Source organism: Eublepharis macularius, chromosome 17 (assembly GCF_028583425.1).
Source record: "Eublepharis macularius isolate TG4126 chromosome 17, MPM_Emac_v1.0, whole genome shotgun sequence".
Taxonomy (NCBI): domain Eukaryota; kingdom Metazoa; phylum Chordata; class Lepidosauria; order Squamata; family Eublepharidae; genus Eublepharis; species Eublepharis macularius.
The window spans coordinates 34,974,617-34,988,968 of record NC_072806.1 but is presented as its reverse complement, the minus strand read 5'-3'; the positions used below and the strand labels follow the sequence as shown (position 1 = coordinate 34,988,968).

At 44.2% G+C, this 14,352-nt stretch overlaps 1 protein-coding gene across 4 annotated transcripts in view; it reads left to right on the top strand.

The window, feature by feature from the left end:
* The window catches only part of MYO19 (myosin XIX), a 78,961-nt gene that overhangs the window by 57,701 nt on the left and 6,908 nt on the right, over positions 1-14,352 (top strand). For all 4 annotated transcript variants that reach the window (XM_055001311.1, XM_055001312.1, XM_055001313.1 and 1 more), the window contains exons 14-22: positions 610-731; positions 1,797-1,910; positions 2,939-3,115; positions 5,586-5,744; positions 6,445-6,552; positions 8,841-8,911; positions 9,810-9,919; positions 13,120-13,283; positions 13,890-14,019. In XM_055001311.1, coding sequence (XP_054857286.1) covers positions 610-731; positions 1,797-1,910; positions 2,939-3,115; positions 5,586-5,744; positions 6,445-6,552; positions 8,841-8,911; positions 9,810-9,919; positions 13,120-13,283; positions 13,890-14,019 — 1,155 coding nt within the window. The remainder of the gene's footprint in view (positions 1-609; positions 732-1,796; positions 1,911-2,938; positions 3,116-5,585; positions 5,745-6,444; positions 6,553-8,840; positions 8,912-9,809; positions 9,920-13,119; positions 13,284-13,889; positions 14,020-14,352) is intronic.

Genomic DNA, 14,352 nt, shown 5'->3' with positions numbered 1-14,352 from the left:
TGAAGAACTGGAGGAGACCTAATGTGGACCAAAAAAATGACCCTCTTCGGTTTTAAATTGTCTGATCATCCTTGGTTATCGGTGAAGGCATGGCTGTTTTCGCACGTGAGCACCGATGTTACATACAGCTGGATTGGAGAAGTTTATTAAGAGAGTTGACAGAGATTCAGTGTTAGTCTCTGAGAAGCCTCTACTGGTCAAGTCATTTCAGACTTGAGACAAGACCAAACGATCTGAAGCCAACCAAGTTAAAATCCTTTTGCATCCGGATACCTTTCTGTGCACTTTGATAGAGCCATACCCCAAAACAGGTTCTGTTCTCTTCATTTAATACTTAAGTTGCTTTTTTTAAAAAGATTGTGAAAGTTGTCATAACATTTTGAATAGAGAAATGAAACCTTAGACATGAAATGGCTAGTTGGAAACTGGGATACATACTTCAAAGTAAAACCTTCAGATTCATAAAGATAGTGTCTTGGTGGGTTTTTGTTTTTCAAATAGACATTCTTCAAACAGAATAGTGAATTCTGTCCCCCCGGGGGCTGGTGTTCAGGGGAATGGGAGAGAAACCGTTCAAGGCCTTGGGCCTTCCTTCCTTCCTTCTTCCAGGTCTGCTGGATGTTTATGGCTTTGAGTCTTTTCCTGAAAACCACCTGGAGCAGTTGTGTATCAACTATGCCAACGAGAAATTACAGCAGCACTTTGTAGCCCATTTCCTGAAGGCACAGCAGGTAACGCCTTTCAGATGACCTCCCAGGGACCAGCACTCCTGTTGGGCTCACCTTCCCATGTAGAGAGCATTCTTGTGTTTATAGCCAAGTCATCTGGCCCGTGAAGTGGTAGGAAGGTTGGCTTTGAATGAGACATCCCAGCAAATCAAAGATGGTGGAGAAGGAACACCTGGCTGAAAGGAAGTGAAATGCTTGTTGCCTTAGAAACATGGGGCTAGTTTCTAAGGCAACAAGCATTTCACTTCCTTAAGACTTCCCGTCTTGTGCCCCAAGTTGACCTCAGAAAACAATCTGAAGGTTTCCAGGGACTGGTCAGAAGGCAGCTGCGTTGGTCACCTTGCTAAAATGAGGCAGATTTGTGTGTTCAGTGTGTGGATCACAGACCTCCTGAGGTATTGCCGTGTCCTGAGTTCCGTGAAGGACTAAAAGCAGGGTTAAATGAAATGAAGAAGAAGAGTGTAACTGTGAAGCCAAGAAAGAGCTGGTCTTGAGCACTGCCCATGTCCCAGGAGACCAGCAGGGCTGCATGCTCAGAGAGAGGAAAAAATGAGCATTCAAGTCAACCAGTGCGGTGTAGTGGTTCGAGTGCTGGCCTAGGAACTGGAAGATGCAGGTTCGAGTCCCTGCTCCGCTGTTGGGGAGAAAGGCAGGGTATAAATGAAGAAAATAACATAAATAAAAACAAGACTATTGCAACATTAATCAAAAAACTTTTTGATTGATTGAAGAGTTAGTCCCAATTAATCAAGCAGCAGATTTTTAAAAATGAATTCAATAATTTTAAAAAATTAATACAAAAAGGCATCCTCTTAGAAGAAGCATTCCCTCTTTTTGTTTCCAGGGAAAGCCTCTTCTAAAATGGCACCTGCTGTGAAGTGGGCATGCATAATCTAAAAATGAAGCATGGCTTGTTACTTGGGTAATATTATTTATTACTAAAACCCCAATGATTAATAAAACTTTTCATCACAGAATAAATATTTAAAGGTACAGTGTTAGAATAAAACTGGACATTGTCAATGCAGTCTCCACTAACTAAGCAGTTATGTGCCTCTGTTTCCCTAGGAAGAATATGCCACGGAAGGACTTGAGTGGTCTTTCATAAACTACCAGGATAATCAAAGCTGCCTAGATGTGATTGAAGGCAACCCCATTAGTATCTTTTCTTTGCTGAATGAGGTTGGTCCAAAGCGCTTCTGTGTTCCTTCAGTGCTTAACATGTCTTTTCTCCATCACTTTTAGAATTCTGGATCATTCTTGGTTTTCAGTGTGAACTTGGACAATTGTTCTTGGGTCTTTCTACTACCTGTCCATTAGTTATTTCTCAAAGTCAACACTGCCCTGATAAATGTTTCTGTAAGCTATTTGAGACCTTTTGGCTGGGGAGAGTGGGGTAGAAATGTTTAATTATAGATTATTGGGGTCAGTGTGGTGTAGTGGTTAGAGTGTCAGTCTAGGATTTGGGAAACCCCGGTTCAGTTCCCCACTCTGCCACGGAAGTTTGCTTTGCTCTCAGCCTAATCTATTTTACAAGGTGAAAGAATGGAGAAGAAGAAAACATTGTAAGCCATATTGGGTCTCCATTAAAGAGAATAGGTGTATACGTGAAGTAAAATAAAATAATAAACAGAATGTATGTTGGCTTTCAGCCTGTTTCTGTAAGCCCCAAATTAACGAGATTCAGCTTAATTGGATGAAACAGATTTCCATATTTTTTTAACGTTTCTTTAACCACTTTTCTAAAGCTGTAGACACAGTATATGGGCATCCAATCAAATGTGTTTAAAATTTATTTTATTTTTTTAAAAAAACAAGATGGGTAACCATGTTAGTCTGTCTGTAGCAGTAGAAAACAGCAGAGTCCAGTAGCACCTGTAAGATGATCAAAAGTATCTGAAGAAGTGAGCTATGCCTCACAAGAGCTCATATCCTACCACAAATTTTGTTCGTCTTATAGGTGCTAGTGGACTCTTGCTCTTTTCTACTTTAAAAAAACACAGTCGCCAGTAACACAAATCAGCTTGTAACCCCATGGCAAAACAATTCTAAAAGACCAAATACAACGAACTGTGTTAACTGGCATCTAAAAGGAAAAAGGAGAGACATGCTATTCCACAGCTGAAAAGGCCACGCTCAAGTGCTATCAGTGAGCGTGAACCAGGGCTTCAAGGATGTGCTGCTCCGTGCTCTTTCCTTCCTCTTCACAGGAATGCCGTCTCAACAGGGCCTCCAATGCCTGCCAGTTCCAGACCCGGATTGAGGTGGCTCTGTCACATAACCAGTGCATTAGACAGGACAAGTTTAGCAAGAAGCCGAATTTCATCGTTTCTCATTACGCCGGCAGCGTCTGCTATCAGGTGGAAGGGATGGTAGAAAAGAATAAGGTACGGATCCTGTGTGGTTTCGATCACACCAACATCCTCTTTGCGTCCAACATCAGTCCCTCTTGCTTCTTTATGTGAGATGAAGCTCGCAGTGGGCGGGAGATGGTAGACCACTGGACAATTTCTGGTGCACCTTCTAAGTGGATTCTGGGGGTACTTGTGAAGAATGCTGGCGTAGATGAACCTTGATCTTGTTGGAATTAATTAGTAGAACGCAGTGTTGTGCATTGGATCATAATAAGAACAAACTCGCATGCTTAGCTCTAGAAAAATACTACATATTAGGGTAAAAAGGTTACATTGGTAAGAAAACAAAAGAATAGCTATCTAATTGGCTACATCTTGATGGTAAGACTTAGAACGTAGAGAGTGAACTCTGACTGAGCACAGAGCGAACAAAGGGCAATATGTTTCTAGCTAATTGCCCCCCAATAAACTGGTTGCCCAGTAGTGAATCCCAGATCTTCTTCATTAAGCATAATCCAGAGGAGTTAGCCTTGTTAGTCTGTAGTTGTAAAATAGTAAAAAGTCCAGTAAAAAGACAATGCATCTGGCAAAGAGAGCTGTGGTTCTCGAAAGCTGACAATGCATCTGACAAAGAGCTGTGGTTCTCGAAAGTTGACGATACATCTGATGAAGACAGCTGTGGTTCTCGAAAGCTTATGCTACAATAAAGTTGGTTAGTCTTAAAGGTGCTACTGGACTTTTTACTATTAAGTACAGGGCTTTTTTTCTGGGAAAAGAGGTGGTGGAACTCAGAGGGTTGCCCTCGGAGAAAATGGTCACATGGCTGGTGGCCCCGCCCCCTGATCTCCAGACAGAGGGGAGTTGAGATTGCCCTCCGCACCACTCGGCAGTGTGGAGGGCAATCTCAACTCCCCTCTGTCTGGAGATCAGGGGGCGGGGCCACCAGCCATGTGACCATTTTCAGGAGGTTCCGGAACTCCGTTCCACCACGTTCCTGCTGAAAAAAAGCCCTGATTAAGTATAATGACTCCCCTTTCTGTAGCGGGAAGCTTAACAGGTAAATGGTCCCATGGAGCCTCCATTTACAAAGGCAGCAGACGTCTGAATGCCAGTTCTGGAAGCCAGGAGTAAGGGAAGGCCTTGGCCTTTACGCCCTGTTTATTAGGCCCTCTAGGGCAACTGGTTGGCTGCTGTGTGAAACAGGATGCTGAACAAGATGGACCGCTGGTCGGATCCAGCAGGTTCTTCATACGTTCTTATCCAGCAAGGTGCACATTTGGGTCATAAGCTGGAGGGCTTGACAAGAACGGTGGCTTAGTGGTGGTAAATCCTTGGGTTTGCATACAGAAAACTGTGTCCTCTACTGTTGTTATTGCATGGTTTTCTAATCTTGTAACCCAGTCTTTATTACACTGCTGGTTTGTCTTCTCCTGTTCTTGTTGCATCTTTTTTTTTAATACTTTTATTGCAGTTAAACCATTACAACATACAAAGTTACACATATATAACAAACAATTAACCAGTACAAAACTGTTTTGGTACAGGAGGGAGTTAAGCACATAGAGTTAGAACTATGTAATTTAACAAAACTTATAAGCTATAATGTAAAGCCTCTAGAGAGAGTTATTGTTTGAAGTATTTTTGATCTGGGCTGGATGTTATTTTTATCAACATACTCGAAAAATGGAAGCCATTTTTCCATGAACTTGGAATTCACAGGAAACTGTTCAGCTATATAAAGGTCATTATGAGTTTTTTCCAATATGAAATGATTCCACACTTTTTCAAACCATGAATCCACGGAGGGTGCTTTATCTTTTTTCCAAACCAACGCTATCTCATTTTTTGCTACTACAAAAAGAGTTGCAATCAATTCTTTTCTTGTTGCATCTTTTACATTTTTGTAATGCACCCTGAGCCTCAATGAGAAAGGAGGACTATAAAGTAAATAAATAGTCGGCCCAACTGTCTGATTCTGTTCAAGGCACTCATGAAGCTGCCTTATTATGAGTCCAAAAACAGAACCGCTTGGTCTGTCAAGGTCAGCATTTCCTACTCTGGCTGGCAGCTGCTCTCCGGGTCTGAGGTTGAGATTTTTTCCGTCGCCTCCTGCTGAATCCAGGGGCCCATTGCATGCCTGTCTAAAGCCTATCCCTTAAGGTCACAGGAGAAAGCAGCTCTGTATAGTCCAAGCAGCAGAAGGTGTCTATTCAATAGCCTGCAGATTTGGCCGTTTTGAGGATAGAGATTCTTGCACCTGTTTCTGTTTACTGAGATCTGCTACTCACAGATTCTGGTTATCATAATCTGAATTTACCCGACTTCCTTCCTTTCCAAGCTGGACAACTCCCTGAGCCTGCTTGCGGGGAGGGCGGAATACAAATATGATAAAATAAAATTGAACAGGAACTGAATCAAGCTGCCAACATGGTCCTTAATTCTATACACCCGTCGTAAACCACAACTAATATTGACAACTGCATGCTTTTTATCATTATCGAAGGACCCCGTGCCCCCAGAACTGGTCCTCCTGCTTCAACAGTCCCAGGATCCTTTGCTTCGGAAGTTGTTTCCTGTGTCAGCAGTGAGCCAGTTACCAGATCAAAACAGTGTCAAGATTCAGACCAAACCAGCTGTTGTTACAGTGGTATCTAAATTCAAGGTTTGTACACTTACACATTGTTGTCATCAGTCTTCATCAGCCTCTAAACACAACTCCCTTGTTTTCCAAGTTTCTGCCTGCAACAGTGAGGGCTAGGAGCTTGCATCTGATAAACAAAACGAAAGCTGCGGTTCTCAGATGAAAAGGCCCCTCTTGTGTTGTCCTTTACTGCTGATGAATTATAGTAGGCAAATGGATATAGTGTGGGTGGTTCACATTTTTTCAGTTTTGCGGGAACTCTTTCCAGATTGATTTGTCGCCCAAGTTGGGTAGCTGTGTTCATCTGTAGTAGCGGAACAAAAATTGAGCCCAACATTTTCCTGGGTACAAGTGTTTGTGAGTCAAGGCTCACTTTGTCAGAGACTAGGTACCTGGTACACAATTATGGCTGATCGCCTCCTTTAAGAACCTTCAGTAAACATCTGAGGAACTGCCCCCTTCTCAGGGTTTTGCAGAACATAGTTTTAAAATCGATTGTGCTAACCAGGATAAGTGTATCAATGGCTATCAGCCCTGGTGTCTAAATAGAACTTCCATGGTCAGAGGCAGTATTTCTGCGAACAGCAGTAGCTGGGGAGGGAAGAAACAGGATGCTGGACTCGGTGGACCTTTGGTCTGATCCAGCACGGGCTCCTCTTACATTCCCACAGTGTACAACAGTAAGTGCTGCTCTCCCCTCTCCTCTGTTACACTCTCGTAGGGCTCTCTAGAGCAGCTGATGGAGATCCTGAACAGCACCACCCCTCACTACATCAGATGCATCAAGCCGAATGCGGATTGCGAGGCTGCGGTTTTCAGGAAGGACGAGGTAACGCTTGCCCCAAGCAATTGTGATCAAGCGTGGAAAGCTGATTGTGGCTGAGTCCAGCGAATGGCAGTTGGCGCACAGCCGATTGTTTCACCCCCTGGCAGCGTAACCAGAAGCTTGCGTGAATGGCTGAAACCACTGGCACAGAGGCCATGCAAATTACATCTGCAAGAAGGGAACCTTGGAGGATATATAAAACACCCGTGTGAATTTGAAACAAACCTGGCTAGTCAACGCATGCCAATGTGTGTCATGATTGGCACACTGACAAGCTGAGAGGAGGTCTCTCTCTGCAGGAGTAGCCCTTCCAGGCCACTTTGCTGCTTGTTTCATAGAATCATAGGGTTGGAAGGTACCTCTAGGGTCATCTAGTCCAACCCTCTGCACAATGCAGGAAATTCACAACTACCCGCCCAACTGCCCCAGTGACCCCTGCTCCATGCCCAGATGACGACAAAAAAGAATTATCTGATGGCAGCTCTTTTTCATTGCAGGCAATCAAACAGAAGGCTGTTGGACAATAATAATCCTTAAGCATTTTTATATGTTGCTTTTGCATGTTTGGGTGGAGGATTGTGCGAGATTGTGACTTGCCTAACAACCCCTAATGAAATCATGGCAGGGGGAGAGTTGAACTGGGAACTTCCTAATTTTTAGCAGTCAGTTAGCTACTGTGCTACACCAGCTCTTGAGTCCGTTTTAAGTCTCTAGTGGTTGGGCCAGGCTTGGCGAGAGCTGAGTTCCAACCCCGACTCTGCCATGAAGCTCCCGGGATGTCCTGGGGCCTGTCATTCTTTTTGAAAAAGTTTTTATTTGAAAGCAAAGAAAAACAATAAATAACAATGACAATAAGCAATGGATAAAATAATATAACAATGCACAAACACAGAATATATAACTGCCTATTATGCTACAAAACTATTTCTCCTCGCCATCCCCTTACTTACATACACTCAACATTTAATGTCAGGCTATGGATGACAGGCTATGGCCGATAGACCCCTGTACCATTACAGCAAGAATCCAGGCTCTTGGTTAAAAGGTTTTATTCAGGAATCAGATCATTTCCACAGATATGTCCATAGGATTACTCAGAAGCAAGGGAAGCAACTAAGCAGTAAAAGCAGGTTGACAGGAATGGCAACACGTGGGAAAACCATTCCTCTTAAAGAACACAATTACTCCTTTCCCCCCCTCCCATCAGTAAAACATAACTTTTGGCACAAACCCGTCCTGAGAACTTCTCACGTATTTTAACTATCAAGTCTAGACACCGAGGAAGCAGGAGATTAAAGTTGAATGGGAGTGGGCAGTGTACAAGGTCAGAAGCACTGAGAGCTCCCAAAGTCGTGCAGCTTCAGTAAGCCTGTGAAAGCAAAGCAGTTATGGCATTGGCAATATAACATCAAGGTACAGCATTAAACACTGGTTCAGAATAACAGGTCAGCATCAAATAACGGCATGGCTGGGGCACAGACATGACATTTATAATCAAAGTTTTTAAATATTAATTTTACAGTTGGTCTACTTTAATAATAGCTACTCTTAGTTTTTCTAAATTTTTAGCTACATAGTCAAAAAAGTCCATTTTTCTGAAATTCTAAGATTGCTCTATTATGTATAAAAGAATTTGGCCATAGATGCATATTCATACGATTTGTTCATCCACTCAGCCACATCTGAGCAAGATTCTGTCTTCCATTTGCTGTATATGCCACTCTCGTTGCCAATACCAGGGCTTTTTTTCAACTGGAACATGGTGGAACGGAGTTCCGGAACCTCTTGAAAATGGTCACATGGCCGGTGGCCCCGCCCCCTGATCTCCAGACAGAGGGGAGTTGAGATTGCCCTCCACGAGGGCAATCTCAACTCCCCTCTGTCTGGAGATCAGGGGGCGGGGCCACCGGCCATGTGACCATTTTCTCCAAGGGCAACCAACGGAGTTCCACCACCTCTTTACCCAGAAAAAAAGCCCTGGCCATTACCATATATTTAAAGGGCCTGTCATTCTCTCTCTCGTTCTGTCTCAGCGTAACTCTGCTTGTAGAGTTGTTGTGAGGGCAACAGAGGAAGAAATTCCCACTTAGCCATGACAACTTAGCCATGACAACTTAGCACAGGACAACTTTGGGATAGATCACCGCTCTCAGCCTCACAGGGTGATTGTGACAATAAAAGGGGATGGGTGGGGAATGGAACCCCATGTATTTTGACCTGAGTTCCTTGGCAGAACGGCAGGATGAAAAGCAAAGGAATAAATGATAAATACAGCCATCTTTACCTGGCAGGTTCTGTGCCAGCTGGAGGCGTGTGGCATCGTGGAAACGATCAGCATCAGTGCAGCTGGCTTTCCAATCAGGTACGGCTAAAAAAATTGCCTTCCCATGTTGTGGGCACGCTGCCATTATTGCCACAGCCTCTCTCTTTCATGTGCACTCTTTCAGCGGTGGAGATGTAGGCGATTAACAGAATGATGATGGGGTAGAGCGGATTGCACCTCTTTGGACTGCATGTGGGGGAAGAGACTGCATTGGAAAACTTCCCTACACCAAAAAAATACATCCCTGCAAGTAAAAACTTGTCAGGGAGTCTGGTTCTCGCTCTGCCCTCTGTTTCTGTAGGAGCTTACACTGCCTTGCGCTGAGGGATGCTTTCAAAGGCAGATGTCCTGTTTCTTATGTTACCTGCAATATCTGTTGGCTCACCTGTTTCACCATCTTAGAGCGGAACTACAAGTGACAAAAGGCACAGATTGGACACTTGTCAGCTTCCCTCAAGTTTTGATGGGAAATGTAGGCATCCTGGTCTTGCAGCTTGGCTCTCCGACTGCTGTCCAATGGACTTTTCAACTGTCACTTGTCCAACATTCCGCCAAGCTGCCTACATTTCCCATCAAAACTTGAGGGAAGCTGGCAAGTGTCCAACCTGTGCCTTTTGTCATTTGTACCGCTCATAGAGTCACTGTACTGGCCATTGTTGGAAGTAGAATGCTGGACTGGATGGGTGTGATCCCAGCAGGGCTTACAATTTCCACCTGTCAGGTTTTGAAGTTGCTCTCTCCCACTCACAAACAAGATCTCATTTTCTACAGGAGGCACCCAGTGGGACCGTTCTTGGTGTGCACTGTTGAATGAATGAGTCTCACCAGAAAGGGCAGCCAGGTTTTTGCAGGAATTCTCATAGGGCTTGCACTCCTGGCTATGTCATACCCTCAACAGTGCTTCAGACTAACTTTTCCTCTCTGTTTTGACTGGTAGGATCTCCTTCAGAAGTTTCATTGAACGGTACGAAGTGCTGAAGAAATCCTGGAAGCGCAACTCCAGAGCTGCACAGAACGCAAACGGCCCTTCGGACCATGTGGAAAATGGTATGTTCTTTAGTAGAGCTTCTTTCTCTGGGAACTTGGAGGATGTCTGAACTTAACCAGTCTTCCCAGCTTGACATGTTCACATCACCTAAGTGCTTTGACGGATTCCTTTTTTTGCTTTGACTGTCCATCTTCTAGAAGACGTTTTCTGATACATTTGCAGGAAAAAAAAGACCTTTGGGCAGCAGTATCTGTGCATGATACCTGAAAATTTCCTCTTTTCATTAAATAGAAATGCAACCTCACCTCAAATCCAGCTCAGGTTATACTTTAAGTGCCTGAGTACCGCAAGAGTGTGGATGTGTGTTCTGAATGTGCATTTCAGTATATTGTTGCCTCATAGATGTGCATCAAGATTGCACCCACAGTTCCAGATCCATCAAGTTACATATACAGGATAGCCTGCTTACCCAGGTGGATCTCCCTTTACCGGGGTACTTGCCCTTACAGCCGTGTGTTAGCCAAATTCTGACTGCTGAGCATTCTAGAGAGGATCATAACAGTCTTTTGGTACCTTTCTCTCTTATGGCTGAGAAGATATACCTGAAAGCATGCAGGTAAAGCTTAACCAGTTGCATGTTACCCTTCATGTATAAGCCTAGATAAAACTTGAAGAGGTACAGCCTCTAACCACCTTGCTCCAATTGTTTTATCTATGCTTATCCACGCTGTGGCTACCTTGAGACTAGACTACTGTAATGCATGCTGCACAGGTCTGCCCTTAAAGACAACTCCAAAGCTTCAGTAGGTACAGAACACCCGCAGCCCCTACTAGAATTGGGCAATAAATGGAATCCTCATGTCACTGCCATTATACAGATGCTCTGTTGGTTACCGATCAGTTACCAGGCTCAGTACAAGGTTCTAGCTAACACGTTCCAATCCCTTCATGGCCTTGGACCCACAAACGTGCAGGACTGCCTTTGCCTGCTGCGTTCAGCTAAGACAACTTCGCTGAAAACTTGCAAACAAGTAACTGCATTCACCTGCATTCTCTGTGGCTGCTCTCACATTATGGAGCGATCTGCCCGAGGCTGTTAGGAAGGCCCAGCTGCTTCTGTCATTTTGCAAAATGTGCAAAAGAAAGTTGTTCACGAATGCATTCTTGTAAAGGAGCAGGACTGTGAGTTGTGATGCAATGAATCAGCTCAAGATGTGCCCTTTATTAGGGATTCTGTGTTTTTAATTCCACTTCTTGAGTCCTCCTAGTCCCAGCACCACGGCATTACGTTGTTTTACTCGGAATCTTTGCTGTTAGATTCAAATATTGTCATCCTTCAAATGTTATGTTTTGTATTCAGTTTATTGATAGAACTAATCAGTTGATTGTACTTGCCGTCTCCCTTGAATCCCAGTAAGAAAGATGGACTGTAAATGAAAATAAACTGCATAACCACTTCTCTCCTTAGCTAATGGTCCCTACTGCTAGTTCTCTGAACTCTTTAAAAAGTTTAGCTGCGGAAGAAAGATTAAGTGAGATAAACAAGGAGAAAAGCCGTCAGAGTTTCTGCAGCACTTTCTAGCTTTCTGCACCTGGCCGCTGTGAAGTTTCAGAACGTTCAACCAACTGGTTTCACTCTTCTCCTTTCATATGTAGTTCCCAGTGAGGGCTGAGCGACATTTCCAGCGTCTGAGGCAGGGCTTCTGCGTGCTGCCTTACTTCCGTGCCACTCCTCAGGATTATAAGCAAGTGAAGTAGAAAACTGCACGTGAAGGAGTATAAGGGAGTTTTACAAAACCACCGTACTGGCGTAGAAATTCACTTCAACAAACCAAAGTACTAAATAAATATATAGTCAGTATTTCAATGTATCTTATCACGATATTCATATTCCCACAAAAACGGTCATAACCAGTATACACAATCCATGTATCACTCATATGCACATGGATTGTGTATACTGGTTATGACCATTTTTGTGGGAATTTGAATATTGTGATAAGATACATTGAAATATTGACTATATATTTATTTAGTACTTTGGTTTGCTGAAGTGAATTTCTACGCCAGTATGGTGGTTTTGTAAAACTCCCTTATACTCCTTCATGTGTAGTTTTCTACTTCACTTGCTTATGTTTATGAGTGAAGGTGCCTCTTAGATGGTTCATGTATAACTCCTCAAGATTAGCCAATAAGAATTATGCAAATTATAAAAGAACCATTATGCAAAATGAAGGGAGGGCAGGTGACGTGGGTATAGCCTGATCTCGTCAGATCTCAGAAGCTAAGCAGGGTCAGTGCTTGGATGGGCAACCACCAAGGAAGACTCTGCAGAGGAAGGCACTGGCAATCCACCTCTGCTCCTCACTTGCCTTGAAAGCCCCTTGCTGGGGGTTGCCATATGTCGGTTGTGAGTTGATGGCACTTAAGTACGTATGCACAATGAAGCACAGCATGCACGGGTACCAAAACTGAACAGTACTTGGTCTGAAGTTGATTTCCTTTGGCACAGCATTTATTTTAAGTTGATTCCACTCTGGCCCTGTCTGTACTGCTGTGATGTCCTGTTTTTCATGTTGTCTCTTTCTGTGCCTGTCAGATTTCTTGCCTGACACCCTTTGGGCCTTCCTATCTTTGCTGGACTCTTCTGTTCCTACAAACTGCTTCTCTGCAGGACTCTCTCCCACAAACTGCCTCTCTGTCTTAGGCTGTTCCTTTAATAGATCCAGGTCGGCTCTCCAGCCAAAAGAGGTAAGCTTAGATTAGATAAGATCTCTCCGTCTTGGGATCAAACCGCTTGCACTGGCCGCAGACCTATATGCCCAGGGCAGCCCAAATCACATGGGAGGCATGTGTGATTTTTAAAAGTGCAACAGAGGGGGGGGGGTTCTGTGCTTCACCCCCACACCCGGTCTTATCTTGCAATCTGTTTCACAGGGTCCTCCCACCCGTACATTTGGGCTCTAAGGCTGGAAGTAACACAGTTGGAGGAGAGTTGCTGCAGAAGAGAAAACGGTGGATGGGAGGAGGGTGAAGCACCCCCTGCTTCCTTCCACCCCTTTGGCACTTTAAATTGCACCCTGCTTTCCATGTGATTGTGGCAGATCTGCTTTACAAGGCTCCGGTCTGCCTCCCCTGCATGTGGGTTGGCCCTTGGAAGGTGCACAAATCCATGGATGCTGGCCCTTGATGGCCAAAAGCTCAGAAGGGCAGGGGAAGCCACTTGCTGACATCAGCCCGTTTGTTTCTTCTTTTGCAGGGGGGACTCCAACCCCAGAGGATGGCAACACTTTTTGGTCTGCTGTTCAGGACATTCTCCAGCAAGTGCATCCGAACTCTCCTCCACTCCAGCCAGCAGGGAAGAGATCCTGCAGCGTAGCTGTGTTTTGTGGCAAAACCAAAGTATTTATGACTAACTCCATGGTAAATTCAGCATGAGCAGTGCTATTCGTAATAAAATGATGCAGCATTTCTGTGGAAGCAGAAAACAATTCAGCTACCTGAGAATCTCAGTTCTCCATTTAAAAGGAATGAGCAAGTTTCTAGGCCTCGTGGTTGTAATGAGAGGTCTGAATGCATATGAGCAATCTCAGAAATTAGAAGTAAAACTGAGCTTCCAAGAGGCCGGGGGTATTGTGACCCTCTATTGCTGTTCCTTTCTCATACAAAATCTATGCGTATTTACATAACTTACCCAGGTCACAGAACTGGGCAGAGGTGGTGGAGTTCAGCGTACACAGCTGTTTCAATTGACGGTCACCTTTACAGGTACTACTTTGTTAAAGGGGGACAGCAGAACTGCACACTTAACTTTATTTAAGTGACTCTTAGATTTTCAAACTCTTTTCACGCTAGATGTTAAGTCATTCCTAAATATTAGAAACAAAGATATGGCTTTGAAAAATCAAAAAGAGTCCAGTAGCACCTTTAAGACTAACCAATTTTATTGTAGCTTTGAAAAGTATTGGAGAACCAGCAAGTGCCTGACTGTCCATGGGTCCAACCGGAGGTTTTATTTTTCTCTTGCAGTTGGAGCTGCTCGAAGCCAAACGAGCCCAAGCCTTATCCGAAAGGGCTTTCTGCATTCAGTGTTGCTGGCGGCGGTTTAAGAGGCGGAAGCAGGTGGAACAGAGACAGGCGGCTACTGCCATCCAATCAGGTGAGAGAAAAGGTAACGGGCAGGGGGAGTTCACCAATGAAGATAAGTGTTAAAAGTGTTTGGAACTGAAGGTGGGTTCAAACAGATAGCAGGGCAACTTCCAGTGGAGCTCCTCGGCCGCTTCTGCTAAGATCCTTGCAAGGAATGTCAGACTGGGATGGAGCTTGGCCAAATCCTGCGAAGTGCCGTTTCAGGCTCACGGATGGTATTAATTAGTTTATATTATTTATAGTCCATCTTTCTCACTGAGACTCAAGACAGATGACAGTGTGAGTCCATACAATCAAAAGCCGGGACATTCAGTGAACTTGCATGTCGTGCCCTTTCTCTGAA